Raw genomic sequence first — 15,373 nt, forward strand, 5'->3', positions numbered from 1 at the left:
TTTAAGGTTGACAAAGTCAGTGACGAGATCCCTAAATCCATCTTGTCCACCAATTAACCTCCAAAGGGACAAAGGTCACTGAGGTATAAGGCAGAGTATCTGGGCAATCAAGGTTTCAAAACCATAGGTTCGGAAGGATGAAAAATTGAAAAAAAAAGATGGAAAAAACAAAAAAAACTTAGACAGGGAATTAATTGACGATAATGAAATTTTAAACATATATACATTAAAAATATCCTATGAAACTTTTGTAAATAATTTATACATTTCGTTTCGGTAGTCAAGGATGTAACCAGATGTAACGGCTTTTCCATTTTTATACTTTGAACTGCCGCGGAAACGCTCGACGAACGAACAATCGATCAGCATCGTGTATCGAACAAGCTAAATCGATTTTCGTTTTTCATCCGTTTCATTTCATGGATGCAGAAGAATTTGGAACTGTTGACTATTTTGCCTTTTACTCACTTATTTACTCTACTGCTGTTCTGAGAGGACAGTAATAAACATTTCAATCATAAGTGCTGGTAGAGTACTCCTCTAATTAGTAGAACCGCAGCATAATCATAGTAATTTGTGTTCAGGTAGGCGATCGTGGAGGAAGAGGCTAGTGCAGGACAGGTTCTCCTTAGTAAATTTTGCTTTGTGTTCGTGTATTTTCTGATCGTATGTGTATATGTAATAGCATAAAAGCGGGTTTAAGAGCTTTCCATGCAAGCTATGTTTTAACAATTCGTATAAGTTATTGCATTCAAACTTGGTGCCAATTTGTTGAAAATATTAATGTAAATACTACAGTGATTTCGTATTTATTACATACTTACAGTCCTTTTCTGGTTATATTCTATAGGTGGCCCATCATGTCAGTCACTCCCTATTTAAGAATACCAATAACGGATTTAACAGGATGTGCGTTAAATCAACAGCATCACGGTCGATGTGCAGACATTGAAATGAAAATGATGGATTGCCTGGAAGCCTATGGCAGGGACCGAGGAAAGGTTAAATGCGAAGACCTTATCGCTGATTTCAACGAATGTTCGACCCGAAGGAAACAGGTATAGTAGTGCTCTTAATAGTTGTTAGGGAAAACCCTTGGGTCTATTACTGACGTCTATATCGTTTCGATACCATGGTCTATAATTTTATTTTATCGATACCTCTGTTATTAACTGTGTCTAGGTTCGCTTATGCCATAATTAATTCTGTTTAAATTTAGTTAACAATCGTAGTTAGTGGATTGACTCACAAACTTGGTCCTAACCTCGTACCAAGTTCACAAGAGTATTCTGTCTAAGGCCCACCTTAGCTCTCTTGTCCAGCTACCCTCTTTTACAGTTTGAAATGCCCTTGTATCATCATAATGAACCGAATCTTATCTATTTGTAAGCTTTAATGTCCATTTTTTTAGCATGGGAGTAGAAGTTACTGTGTAAGTATGTAACAGCCTTTTCCATACGGAAACTATTTGTGGCCTTTACACAATTTTATAGATTTCACATTTGCTGCCGTAGTGCAAGTTTTAGGGATCTTTTCGATGGAAAATGAAATTAGTTATCAGTCCCATTCATTTTCATAATCTAATTGAGTTCCCACCGTCAAATATTTTAGGTTATCCCACCAGGATAATTTGAAATATTGGGCACCAAGCATATCTCAAAATAAATAGAAAACGGCTTTCCAGAATTTTTTTCCATTTATATATGCATTAACAGTGGTGAACAAATGGTTGTTGAAAATAATTTAATTAAGTTCATTAAGATCACGGCAGTCCATATCCTTCCAATACCTCTTTCGATCAAATAGCTGGACACAAAGTCAATCTGTCATGACTGTTGTTAAAATTCAAGAGTCCAGTGGGAAATCAGTGTAAAGCCGAAATATAAATTTGGGCTAAAAATAACTCCTGCATCCATTAGAGTTGAGTATACAAACTTCATGAAGTAACTGACAAAATCATTCTATGTTGATGGTATGTGGTGCAATCGGCAATTTTAATTTTTGAGCGAACACTTTAATAAAGTATGGAAACCGATTTCATCTTTGGTAAAAATGCACCGATTGAATTTTTTTCTGTTGGTCAATACTCGTCAATATGCGGAAATATTTTCCAATTGCTTTGATTCTTTGAGCATTTGACTGTTTGAGGGAACAGTGAATTCAATTCACTAAATGATGTAAATTATTGATGTTATCTAATAAATTTTGAAGCATGTTGAAATTTACTATGAAGGTGTACTGTTAAAGATTTGTATTTTTACCTACAAAAAATTCCTGAACCTGGATAGTAAGTACTCTATGTCGAATCTTAGGACTAGTCTGGATATGAAATGAATGGTGTGACCTATATATTTGGAACACCTCTCGATGATGTATCAAAAGTAAGGATGAGTTGATTCCACTTTTTATCGATTCTCAAGTTGATTGTTTCTTATTCTTACTAACAGCTGGAATATTGATTTATCCGCAGTGTTGCTGTCATTAAAATTTATGAATTGAATGGAATAAAATAAGAAAGATAATATAGTCACTCAAAAAGTATATTAATTAAAGATCACAAAATAGTATTTTAGTAATAAATATATCATAGCCTCAGCTCAAATGAAATAATAAACTCCTTAACTGTTTCAGACATGAATTGTTAACTTGCGATTGCAATCAATGCACAATGATCTATGTAATTAAATTAGGTGACTCTATCCAGCATACTTTTGCCATTATGATGTATAACAGAAAATATTATACATTAAGTTAGCAAATGTAACTACCAAAGTAATTTGCTTAAGGATGTACACCAATGTGCGCTATAGAAAAATACACATACATTTAAAACATAAAACAAATGAGTGTTAAAATTAGATGACTATGTTCAGCAAAAAAATCAATCAAAAAAAGCAATCTATTCAAAAATTTCAACAGTGGAGTCATAATGTTGACGTACTCCATAGTCAATAATTCAAATGCATCTTTTTGGTTCTTCCAGAGTTTCAAAGTAAAATTCACATTAAAATGCTGCTCCAACCTTTTATCCACACCAGACTTGGCAGGCAAATGTTTAACACACTTAAAGTGAAGCACCACACACATTCACTCACTGTATTGGTCATCTTGAAACTAATTGTTTTGTTGAATATTTAGTTACATCTAGGTGATTGATGAATTTTCCCTTTCATATCCGAGAATAGTCACTGATTTGGATAATCGTTTTCAAGTAATAATTCACTACCTATTTAGTTGATATTGGAGTTGTAGGTAAACCCCATGATCAACATTGAAGATCTGGTGAAATATGCTTTTACATCACTCTTATAAGGTGAAGCCGGAAGATTCCGTTTTTACTGTCATTGCTCAATGATTTTCTGTTGTGTCAAAGTTGTTGGTTTTAAATTTTGATGCCATTAAAGTTTAGAGTATCAAGAATTAGTTTTTCCCTTGTCAATTTAAGTATGTAGGTACTTAAAACTGGGCACCTTACCATTGTTAGAAAGATTTCTACCGTTGCTCAGTCATGCAATTGTTTGACAACATTATGGAAATTATTCACATTCTTTATCAGTGAGTGTGCATTGACTAAAACTGTTCAAAATATGCAATGAATGATCACTATCCTTCATCAAAAGGAGCTTGCATGAGTGGAGAGCTTAATATTTCCCTTAAAGGTTTGCAACTGGTAGTTATACTCTCACACTTTCAGATCAATTGAGTTAATGTACAGGTTTTCCTGGCACTTAGCTCAAATGGAAGAGGCTAACCCCTGTTCGCAACCTCAGGACACCAAAGGCGACATTCTTTGGTGACCATACTGACATCTTCAGGTCTTTGAATCTGAATCAGGATCAGAAGGAAAAATCTTGACTGGAGAAATGCTCAGGAGCATACTTGGGGTCCCATCAGATTTCTTCAATTCTTAATCCCCTCAAAAAATGTCCCAATGGGAGTCCATTGCGGCTCTTATATTAGTGAGTCTTCAATCAGCATGGTTGCGTTGTTCATCCTGTGAAAATGCAACCCACATATGAAATTTGTGTCATATGTATAAGTATTCCAAGTTCTTAAGTGTTTGAATCAGTCCAATCGATTATGTTATGTAAACGATTAACTTTATTTCAAAAGTGGAATTTATACCTGAAAGTGCAGGCTGAAATTCCACTTTTCAAATATAGTGCAAAGTGAAGTGAACTTTTGAAGACAGCCATTCATTTGTGGGATGGAAAGGACGCTATGGTAAAATTGATCTTATAGTTTTCTGTTTCGTGATTGTATTGTGTCTTGCTATTTTCAGTTTGATCGAATCATGAGGATGAGATATGAGCGTCACTTGCAGTACCTCAAGAAGGAGCGGCCAGAACATTACGAGCCAGCCCCAAGAATTGATAGCTACTAGAGACTTCCTTGCTTGTGAATTCTATTATGTGGTTACTTCTTACAAATGTAAATTGAGAATTAGTCAGTTGTGACATAGGTGTTATTAATAAAGGTATTTCGTATGCCATGAAATATTTTTATTGAATGTGCTTGCAGCGAGGCTAGAGAAGATAAACGCCCACATCTCCCACCCTTGTTAGTTTTTCCTTTGTTATCATGATTATTTCAGCATGTGACAGACAACTGTAACAGCTTTTAATTAGTTTTTAAAATTATTCGCTTGAAAAAATATTATTTTCCTCGAAGACATTTGCGATTTTTGCTTCTAGGGGGGAGCAGCTGCCCCTCGCTGGGAATGCCCATGTTGTCAATGTTCTCCGTCTTTGTCAATGAGTAGGACAGGTTGGTTCCATTATTTTGTCAGTTCATTTTTAGTTTCTAGTATCAATTATCAGTGACAGTTCTTGTTCTGATTTTTAATCAAGGGTTTAATTTTCCTGAAGAAATATATATAAATTCCAACCCAAACATTGTAGAGCATGCTGTCTCCGCCGAAAATGATTACAATGTATCACTTTATTCGGTTCGTGTGCTTACAGACAGCATTTGTACCAGCAGTTGACTGTGGCAGGATAGGTACTCTTACTCACTCTGTTCGAGGTTGCAAAAGAGAAACAATGGCGAAGTGTCTTCAGCAAACACGATTTTTTTCCTTTTTATTTTTTATACTCGCTACACATTTAATCTAATCCTTATAATGAATGTTGCCAACTTTGGTTTCTTTTGCTAGTATTGTGATATCTTTGGTATAAGACAATTTGAATTTATTTTTGGGTGATCCCATAAGGGCATAGTAGCTGGGGGTGTCTTCTTTTGCGGATGTTCATATGGCTACAAACGTCAATATTGGGTCTGTTTTCAAATAATTTTTCATTTTTTCCGTATTTCATCTGATTTTAACGACTTATTTTTGCTTTATTTTTTGTAATATTTCCATTAATTTTTAGTAAAAAAAACACACTTTATACTATTCAACACTTATATTCATGGTGCGTGCATTTTACTGTGCTCAACTATCTAGTATGAAGAATGTTAGGGTTATTTTCTACCACTGCGGTATACATACCCAACAATCAGGGGCATGGTGTAAGGGGAAAGGATGTTTGACAAACACAATGATGAAGCTCATGGTGAAGCGCTTTGTGCTGCTTATAAAACTTTGAAACTATAAAAAGTAGATTTGTTAGCATTCAAAATATACACATGTAGGTATATTTGTTTCTGCAATGTAGTGAAGGCTGAAATAATCGATCGTATTGTGACGATAGCATTTCTTTTTCAATTACTATGTCTTTCGTTACATTTTCTACCTAATTTAATCGATGGAATATGAAAAATGATAGTAAGTAGAATTTGGCATTCAAACATTTACCACGGTCCTCGGTAGCAAACATAAATCGGCTATTCTAATTCCTTTAAGTTGTTATAGAAGTGAATGAAAAAATCGGAAAGGGCCAAAAGAAAAATTATGACTCGACAACAGGCTCAAAACAAGACTAGCAATAGTAATATCTAAAATAATTGTATACAATATTGTGTATTATATTTATGATGTATACAATATATTGTAAAACATGACTAGGTAATTGTGTATATCCAGGAAAAACTTGGAATACTATTCAGTGGTGACTGTCTTGTCATCTTGCCATGGTGTACACCCTCTCACAAAGGTCATGAATTACCTCAAAAATAGTACAAGTTAGGCAGCCAGCAGTGTTCTCTAACTGCAATATATATAATCATCCGGTATCCGGGAGCTTTAACCATCGGGCCATCACGACAACCAACGTGTGGAACCATCGGTTTTAAAGGGTGCCCAAGTCAGTTATGCAGTTCATATTGTTGAATGTTTGACATCCGAGGGTCATAATGGGGGTCAAAGGTCACAGAGGTATGTTTTAAAATATCAGGGAAACTAACATCCCCCATATCTCTCCCAAGAGGGCAGGTGAGGCCTGAGGCCTGTCGGAAAAGACAATGCGAGGAAATGGAAAATTTTCAGAAGGAAGGAGAGGTAGGTGCATTGCATATGTCCTTCGGAGGTCAATAATTGACGTTATGTTTAATGCTGTCTTGGGCAACCTTAAAAACCTTTTGGTTGGCGGGTTGATTGTCTAGATATTTCTGCGCTCACCTCTGTGAACTTTGACCATCTTATGACCTCAGGAGGTTAACAATTTAACAAAATGGATATGTGTACTACGCCACTCACTTGGTCGCCCTTTAAAGCCTTTTGGAGGGGATGTTAGTTTCATATTTTAGTTAACACTTTTTTAGGTTTTTTCATGGGAATAACATCGTAACCCTTAACTTGAGTGTTACAATTGGAGGTCAAATGAATGAAAAGGGGCATTGCCATTTGCGTGGACATCTTTAAAACCAATGGGATTAGAACATAGTTATCATGACAGTCCTCTGTGGCATTTGACCTCCTTACAACTTTCTATGAAGAGAGGAGGCAGTGGAAGAATGTGGACACAGAGCTGTGCCAAAGGATGTTTAGGGAAATAAATAATCAACTACAGCATGAAACTAAGAGGGCAAGGGAGGCTTGTTGGAAAAGACCTTTGACACTTACTACGCCACTCACTTGGTCACCCTTCAAAACCTTTGGTTGGGGTCATTAGTTTCTCTGATATTTCAAAACATACCTCTATGACCTTTGATCCCAATTATGACCTTAAGAGGTCAAAAAATCGACAATATGGATCTATGAACTGAAAAAATTACTTGGGAACCATTTACAACCTTGGTTGTAAATGGTTCTCAAGTTGGTTGTAAATGGTTCCAATGGTTCCCATTCACAAGTTGGTTGTCGTGAAGGACCGATGGTTAACTCTGACCTAAGACCCCCTTTATATGACCTAGGAGGTCAAAAAATAAACAACACGGATCCATGAACTGCAAAACTGACGTGGGCACCCTTTAAAAGCTATGGTTTCACATGTTGGTTGTCATGGTGACCTTTAACTCTATGACCTTTGACCCCAATTATGACTTATGAAATATACTCCAGTAAGCCTTTAGGGAAGAGATTGCATAAGTGTTCTTGTAACAAAAATGTACCTTTCTCAAACCTGGTGGTTGCAACCATGTGTTTGACATCACTATCGAGTGCAACCAATCATAGACAGTGGCGCAGCGAGGGTGGGGTTTTGGGGGAAAGAAAAGAAATGCGGGGCAACCCGCATTTCTTTTCTTTCGCTGCTAAAATTCTTCGTAATCTTATGTGAAAATATAATAATTTTTTGAAGTTTGAATTTTGGTAATTGAAATTTATTTGCTTTTAGTGCATTGTATATGGAATGAGCAAGGGATTACCTAATAGTTATCGGTATTATATTTATAAATATATTTATTTTATCTATAACATATCTTTGACTCCTCTCTTTTTTGCAACGTTTTTTGTCTAGTTCTATTTCAAATTGATAATAGGGTTATGTTTTCTACCCTGGCTCAATGGTCGTTTTTATAAATTTTTAACAGAATGAATAGTACTGCTGACAAAATGTTTACGATTCTTTTACTGTTGTAACTCGGCTGTCGGAAATGTCTTTTGTATTTGATGACTGGTATTTCAATTCCTTCACAGTAGGACGTGTTGTTACTTATATTTTCGGTATTTAGTTCCAAAGGGCCATTTGCTGCGTGGGCTTTCCTCCCGACATTCATAAGCTTGCAGTTTTCCCGAGGATCCTACTTCCCTCCCTGGTCATTATATTTTTATGGGTAGGTGTGTTATTGTCCTCTCTCCACAGAAGCGCTTTCCCCTGATCCCTTCTCGTTCACCCATCAGCATTCCTACCTGCTCCCAATCCCGGCCTACCCCTATAGTTCCTTGTTTCAGGGCTTACCATGGGAAATTCAAAAATATTTCCAATTTTATGTTTTCCGAGGTCAATACACTTGCATCACATTTTTCCTCTTCCCATCCACATGGCATTTTTATTTATTTATATCCCAATTTGGGAGTTTGAGCATTAAAAAGTTTTAAATTTTGAGACAAATAAATATTCGCCATCCTTATATTACCTTACTTTTCTAAAAGGAGCTGGTTGCAATGATCAACTCCACCCATGAATTTATTATAAGCAAGCACGGCCTCTGGTTTCTCCTTGCCTTGTCTGGTGGTTGCCACTAGGTCACTTCCAAATTTCGAAGAGATCTTTGATATGTCCCGCTTGTTTTTCCAGTGGAAAACACATATTCCCTCCTCACTCCACCGAGAACAAACCTCTCCTTTCGGTAATTTGTGACCAAATATGTATCTCTTTTGGTTTGTCCCTCCTATTTGGTCTCAATGTACCTGTACAATAAATTTTTTGACAAAGAAGGTCCTTATCAATGCAATGTTGTTGTAATAATTGTTCATGAAAACACTGTGGCCACGATTTTCAAAATTTTCTGACAGTTGTTTTACGACTTTATAGCCCGTCCACCCAATTCATTGTCCCCGGAGCCTGTATAAATTAGCAATCGGTGGACTAAGCCAGGCAGCTCACAAAGCGTGTACATCTTCACACCATGCTTGTGCTTCTTTCTCTGCATGTATTGCAGTAGCGGATACAGAAAAAATTCAAAGAGGGGGGCACAATAGTTACCTTGAGATACCTTTACTTTTATCGTAATAAAAAATAATCAAGTCATAAGCAAAGTTTAAGAAGCTTTAATTGAAGCGATTATGTAAAAGTACAAGACAATGTCATCTTATGGTAAAGAAAGTTAAAATTGTAGTTCTGCAATGTTTGGCAATACGGGCAGCCCCACAAGGGGGGGGGGGCACACCCTGCGCCCCCATCTGCTACCGCTACTGATGTAATGCCGAAAAATTAGACGGCCTCTCCACAATACCATCGACTCATCTATACTAAGTTCCCATCCCGGCGAGACAGCAGTTTCCATCGTCTCCTTGAAACTGATTAAAAGAGGTCTTATTTTATAAAGATAATCAGTAAGTGCCGCGGCTGTATGTCGCTGTAAAGCATCTCTACCTTTGCAAGCCGGCGCGCCGGTTCCTTTTCATTTCGATTTATTGCAAAATGTAATACTCGTTAAATCCCGAGAAAACGATCCCTTGCCACAGATTCTCGAAATATTGGTATACTGAAAATCTTAGTGGCTTTTACAATATAGCCACAATAAAATATTTTTGAACTATGGTTTTTCAGAACAAAAGAAAAAATTCTTCAAGAAAACGTCAATTCTAACAAGAAAAGACTAAAGCACTTTCAAATAAAAACATATTCACCTAAAGTCTCGTAAAAAAACACAACAAAATTCAAAAATCCGTAGAAAAAAGAAAAATTGGCGTAAACAGAAACGGAGCACACTAGACAGAAGCTTGGAACCAACTGAAGAGCGGCGTAGTTGCGGCAAACCGAAGGGGCAGAGCATGGTACCGATATGACGCATGAGAAAGGACCCAAGGCCGTGTCATTCATGAAAGACATCTGCACGGGTGGAAAGTCGCGGATGTCATTCATGAATGACATCCGCATTGAATGGGTAAAGCAATTGTTCAAAATGGAAAAACAAAATAAAACTCCAAAAATATACTCTGCTGTTAAAGGGTTAAATGGCACACACAATAATCTCACAAATACATAATTTAATCAATTACACTATTCAAAGTAATGCTGAATTAGAGTTTTCAAATAGAGTTTTGTACAAACTGTTTTGGCATCGATTTGGTGCTTTTGCTTTGGTTCCCGTTCCGACTCAAAGCTCAGAAACTGGTGGAACTGAGAACTGAAGAACCAAACAGATTTTTAATACAGGATCTGTCCAAGAAGTAAGTTGAATAAGTTCAGGAAAGAAATATTAATTGATGATATTTAGACAAGAGACTAAAATTCTTTAAATTAGGCCCCCTCCGCATTGGAACACAGGCGCCAGCATTTTTTCCAGTGGCAGAACATACCCTGGAAGACATCGACGGGGACTTCCTTCAATCACCTTGTTGTCTCTTCCATGACGGCTTCTAAGTCCCGAAATAGTGGCCCTTGAGTACCTTCTTGATCTTCGAGAATGAATGAGAAGAAGTCTGAGGGTGCCTATTCGGGGCTGAGGGCAGCTGGGATACTGTTGCCACACGGCATTTTGCTAGACAATCCATGACAATGAAGGCACTGTGCGATTGTATGTTGTTATGGTGAAGACGCCAGGTGTCAGCTATCTCCTTCCTGATGCGTTTCACTCTGCTTTGGAGTCTTTTTAGGGATTGCAGGTAAAACTGACTTCACAATTTGGCTTCGTGGCACAAACTCGAGACTGAGATCAGAGTGGATGATGCTATTGTTGTTGAAAAAAACTACGAGCATGGCTTTAACGGTGTGGGATTATTCAACTTACCGTTTAGACAGACCCTGTATAAATGGGTAATCAAATTTACAGTGAAAAACATAAAATAAAATAATATTTCAATCTAATTTTGTTGATCCAAGTGCTGGCCGAGACAGTCTACTGAGGCGGCTGACGAACGCAGAGCCAGTGCGTCATTGCCTGCCGAGCCTATAAGAGGACGTGCACCAACATGACTGAGGCAGTCTACTGGCACAACGCAACGGCTTCCCTCGACGTAACTTTGAGAGAATAAATTGTTAAACACGGAGATAGTGTCTTTATCATTAAAAGAGCGTTCCATGGTGGCAGTGGTAGGATCCACATGATGGAAGGAAACAGCACGTTCGTGCTAATAGCGGCTGTGATGGCGCCCTCCCAATTTTCGTTCATGGTGGAGGATTAGCTGCGATGGTGCCAGTGGTGCAGCGAGGGGGGTTTTTGGGGGATAAACCCCCCCCCCCCCAGAGCTTAAAAAAAATGTTAAGTTCAATCTATTTTACTTAATTAGATTGATATTACGAATAGAATAGCATAATGATTAGTAAAAAATCCCTCAGAAAGCCGTAAAACTCACCATTTTGAACCATTTTTCTTTAAAATTCCACAATTTATTAATCTTGCACCTACCGCTTATCCTGTTGGGTATACCATACCCCCTCACACTCCGGTATTAGTTGCACCTAAACCTCCCCCAGCCTTAATTCCCAGCTGCGCCTCTGATGGGTGCAATGTTGGGAGAGATACTGGGTCGCATCTGGGCTGAAGAAGCAGAGCGACGAGGAGCAACTGAACATGCTGGTGCACATGATGGGAGAAAAGGCAGAAGACGTAACACTTAGTTTAAAACTGTCAGCAGCGGATAAAAAGAAGTACAAGAAGGTGTACAAAGACTTTAATAACCACTACATGGGATGGGTGAATATCGTATATATGAGGGCCAAGTTCAACCAATGGTGCCAGAAGGAGGGAGAGCCAATAGTTTAATCAATCGCAGACCTATATTGCATCATACAATATTGCGAATATGGGTCGTCCAGGACAATCATCTCAGAGATCGAATTGTGCTCGGAGTCTATGATGTGAAGTTGTCGCAAGCATTGGCTCTATGCAAGAGAACTACTAACACTGCCGGTGGCTCTACACAAGGCATATCAGGCGGAAGAGGTACAGCAACAACAGGGGGTGCTGAGAGGCACCCAAGGGTCAATGCATCGCGGAGTGGCATCAGGGTATGAGTATGAGTGAAGTAAAGAGGAGGACTAAACCAATAGGGTGGTTTCCTATTATTTTTTTATTGCCTAAATCGAAAGATCATTGCTCCTGGAGTACGTATTTCATGCTTTTAGATTTTTAAATGACGATATCTATTTTTTGCGATTAAATGAAAAGTGAAAATTTTCAGGCACATTCGTCTAAATTGGGATTTCTAAAACCAAATAATATGTATATTATGAATACAATAATGTTGGGTAATATAATCGCAATCAATGCCTTTCGTTTACTTTGATGAAGGAAACTAGCCTATTAGTGACAAATGGGCATCACCAGGGAGAGGCAGTGGTCAGAGCCAACAACAGACATGCGGCCGATGCTGGTGGAGTCCTCAACACACGTTTGCAGCCTGCCCCGCAGGGCAGTCAACGTGCCTTGCGTGCAGTAAGAAGGGTCATTGGAGAAAAATGTGTGGATTGCGGATCTCCATGGGGACTGTCGTAGTCCAGGAAGAGGACAATGAAGAAGATACTTATTACTTGGGAATTGTAGATACTAATCTAGAGTCATGGTGGATCAAAGTCACGCTGAATAGTGTCGATATTAGATTCAAAATAGACACAGGGGCAGATGTAACAGTGTTACGATCCCTTGCGGTTGAAGACAAATTGCAAGGAATTAAATCAACCCCTACATCTAAACGACTGGCAGGCATAGCAGGGATGAACTTTTGTGCAAAGGAAGGTTCGAGGCTAAACTGCAGTGGAAGGAGAAAGTGTATGAAGAAACAAATTACGTAATGCCTGGGGTCAGAGAGGTATTACTTGGGAGGCCAGCTATTCAGAAGTTAGGAATACTAAAATGGGTCGGTGTGACTTCCTTATGCAATGGGGCAGCGGAGAAAACATTCCCTGCATTATTTAATGGACTGGGAAAAATGGAGAAGCGATATGAAATTTGATTGGAAAATAATGCAAGACCATTTACAGTGACCCCGAGAAGAGTGCCAATTCAGCAATGGGAAAAGGTAAAGGAGGAGCTGAAACAAATGGAGGAAGAAGGCGTCATATCCCTGGTGGACGAACCAACAGAGTTTTGTGCACCGATGGTGGTCATCCCCAAGTCAAATGGGAAAATAAGGATCTGTGTCGATTACACAAAATTAAATGGAGTATGCTGCGAATGACACATGCTACCAGCTGTGGATGAAATTTAAGCCCATATAGGTCAAGCAAAAGTAATGAGTAAACTCAATGCCTGCAGTGGGTATTTTCCAGTACCATTAGAAGAAAAGAGCAAGAAGATAACGGCATTCATCTTGCCATTTGGAAGATATTTCTTCAACTGCGACCCAATGGGGTTGGCTTCATCGGGAGAACATTTTCAGACAAGAATGTCGGAAACATTAGCAGGTTTAGAAGGTGTTGCCAATTTGCTCAATGATGTCCTAGTGTTTGGTGAAATGAGGGAGCAGCATTATGAGCACCTGGAAGCCGTGTTGAGGATGGGTCCAGGAAGCAGGAATCACGCTGAATTATAATAAATGCAAATGGAGAGTAAAAAAATGAAAATTTTTAGGTCACATAATCTCAACAGAAGGAGGATTACTTCTGGACCCGGAGAAGATATAGAAGCCATCCGCGAGATGGAAAGACCCAAGGCAACAGAGGCGGTGCAGTGTTTTCTGGGTATGGTTCATTACCACTTAAAATTTTTGGATCACCTGGCAGACATGACTCAACCATTACGAGAATTTTTCCTCGTAGTGGCCAAACCAGCAGCAGGTCTCGAGCGGGGGAATGCCTGCTACAAATTTCAGTCAGAATTATTCAAATTCAAATGTCTATAATAGGTGCATGTAAAAATGTAATTTCAAATTTTTGGCGCAAGATTTTAATGCTAGCTGAACTCCAGCGAGTAGAGGGGAAAGTGGCGCTGGTGGGGAACTTAAGAGGGGAGGTGAAGCGCTTGGAACTGAGACAAGTCCCAACCAATTTAAACCCGGTGTATGGAAACTTTTTCAAAATAGACTCACCCAAGCTGAAAACCGAAATCTGCACAGGGGCCACCAAGTTTTAAATAGAATGTAATGAGCAAGTTAATACCACATTGGTACATGTTGTATATTAAAATGCTCCATGGAAAGTTATAACAGTTATGGAGCTAAATTGGAATATATGAACGTTTATTCATGCCGTCCTCCTATATAATGAAGCCGGCTTACACCTCCTTTTTGATTGATGTATTTCCATATGGAGACTCAAAACTTTACTTACACACATTTTTGTACAACTGGGGTTGTTTCTAGCTTACTTTACTCAATGTTCTTGAATTTATAATAATAAGTTGAATTTTGAGGAAATTGTCGCAAAATAATTTGAAATGCCAAGAAAATAATACATTGAGAACCTTCCTGCTATGGGGAACATAATTTTAAAATATTTTCTTAGTCCTACCATACACATTCCGTCCCGGTCTCAAGGCTAAGCCTATAGAGGCCAGAACTAACTGCACAGTTTGGCCGGAGCCTCATTGGTTTCCCACCTGGCCGACGATCCACCTCAAGGACGAATCACCACACACTGTCAGTTCTTCCCTCAGTCCAGGACTGAAAGGTCCAGACCTTGAGGCCAAACTGAACGTGTATGGTAGGCCTTACTTAGATTTGTTTGAAGAATGACCTCAATTTATTGATAAATACGTTATAAGGCAAAAAATTCAAGTTCCAATTTGAATTGGAAGGAAATACATCTTGAAAATTGGTTGCATTGGGTTGATTGTCTGAGGCAGTCACCACAATGCAGAGGAGAACAGCTGGTGTTAATATAGGCACAGGGGAGGCAAACAGCGTTAGCTGTTAGTGGTTTTTGCTCTCCAATGAGCTCTCTTGTAATTTGAAATTGGTGTTTTTTATTCTCTCTTTCTCTGCAAAAACCATCACTTCATCAAACCATCATTCTCCATTATTAATCACACAAGTCCAGGATGGTCGCATTTTTAGTTTTCTGGAATTGATTCTCGTACATTTTTATAGCAAATCCATGAATGACCTTCATCTCCTGATATTTTGCACCTAAAACTGATCGTTCCCACTTTTTGTCTTCATGTTTAACTACCTACTACCCCGCAAGCCACTCAAAAGGGTGTGTGGGAGGGGGTGCTAGGACACCAGCCATTAATATATAAAAAGTGGATACTAAAACAAAATTACGATGAGTATTTATTAGTCCTTTATGGTTTGAGAGAAAAACTAATTACAATATCTAGCAGTTTAGCAAAATATCTCTCTTAATTTATCGCTTCTGTTCGACCTGGATATAAAGTGGGGCTCTAAGATGATGTTCCTTGTGTCGCTCTCAAAGATATCTATTCTCAAATTTTCAAGCAATCTAAG

At 38.4% G+C, this 15,373-nt stretch overlaps 1 protein-coding gene across 4 annotated transcripts; it reads left to right on the forward strand.

Annotated features, from left to right (window-relative positions):
• The first annotated feature begins 378 nt into the window (after positions 1 to 378).
• Positions 379 to 4,492, forward strand: LOC124155549. 4 transcript variants are annotated; one of them, XM_046529465.1, is made up of 3 exons: positions 379 to 584; positions 851 to 1,058; positions 4,283 to 4,492. In XM_046529465.1, exons 2-3 carry the CDS (start codon positions 861 to 863, stop codon positions 4,382 to 4,384), a joined length of 300 nt encoding a protein of 99 aa, XP_046385421.1. In that variant the 5' UTR covers positions 379 to 584; positions 851 to 860; the 3' UTR covers positions 4,385 to 4,492. The 4 variants fall into 4 exon arrangements, with proteins under 4 accessions (XP_046385421.1, XP_046385431.1, XP_046385440.1 ...); XM_046529475.1 differs by having other exon boundaries at positions 393 to 647; XM_046529484.1 differs by having other exon boundaries at positions 393 to 631.
• Positions 4,493 to 15,373: the final 10,881 nt, after the last annotated feature.

The sequence above is a fragment of the Ischnura elegans genome, chromosome 1 (genome assembly GCF_921293095.1).
Source record: "Ischnura elegans chromosome 1, ioIscEleg1.1, whole genome shotgun sequence".
NCBI lineage: Eukaryota > Metazoa > Arthropoda > Insecta > Odonata > Coenagrionidae > Ischnura > Ischnura elegans.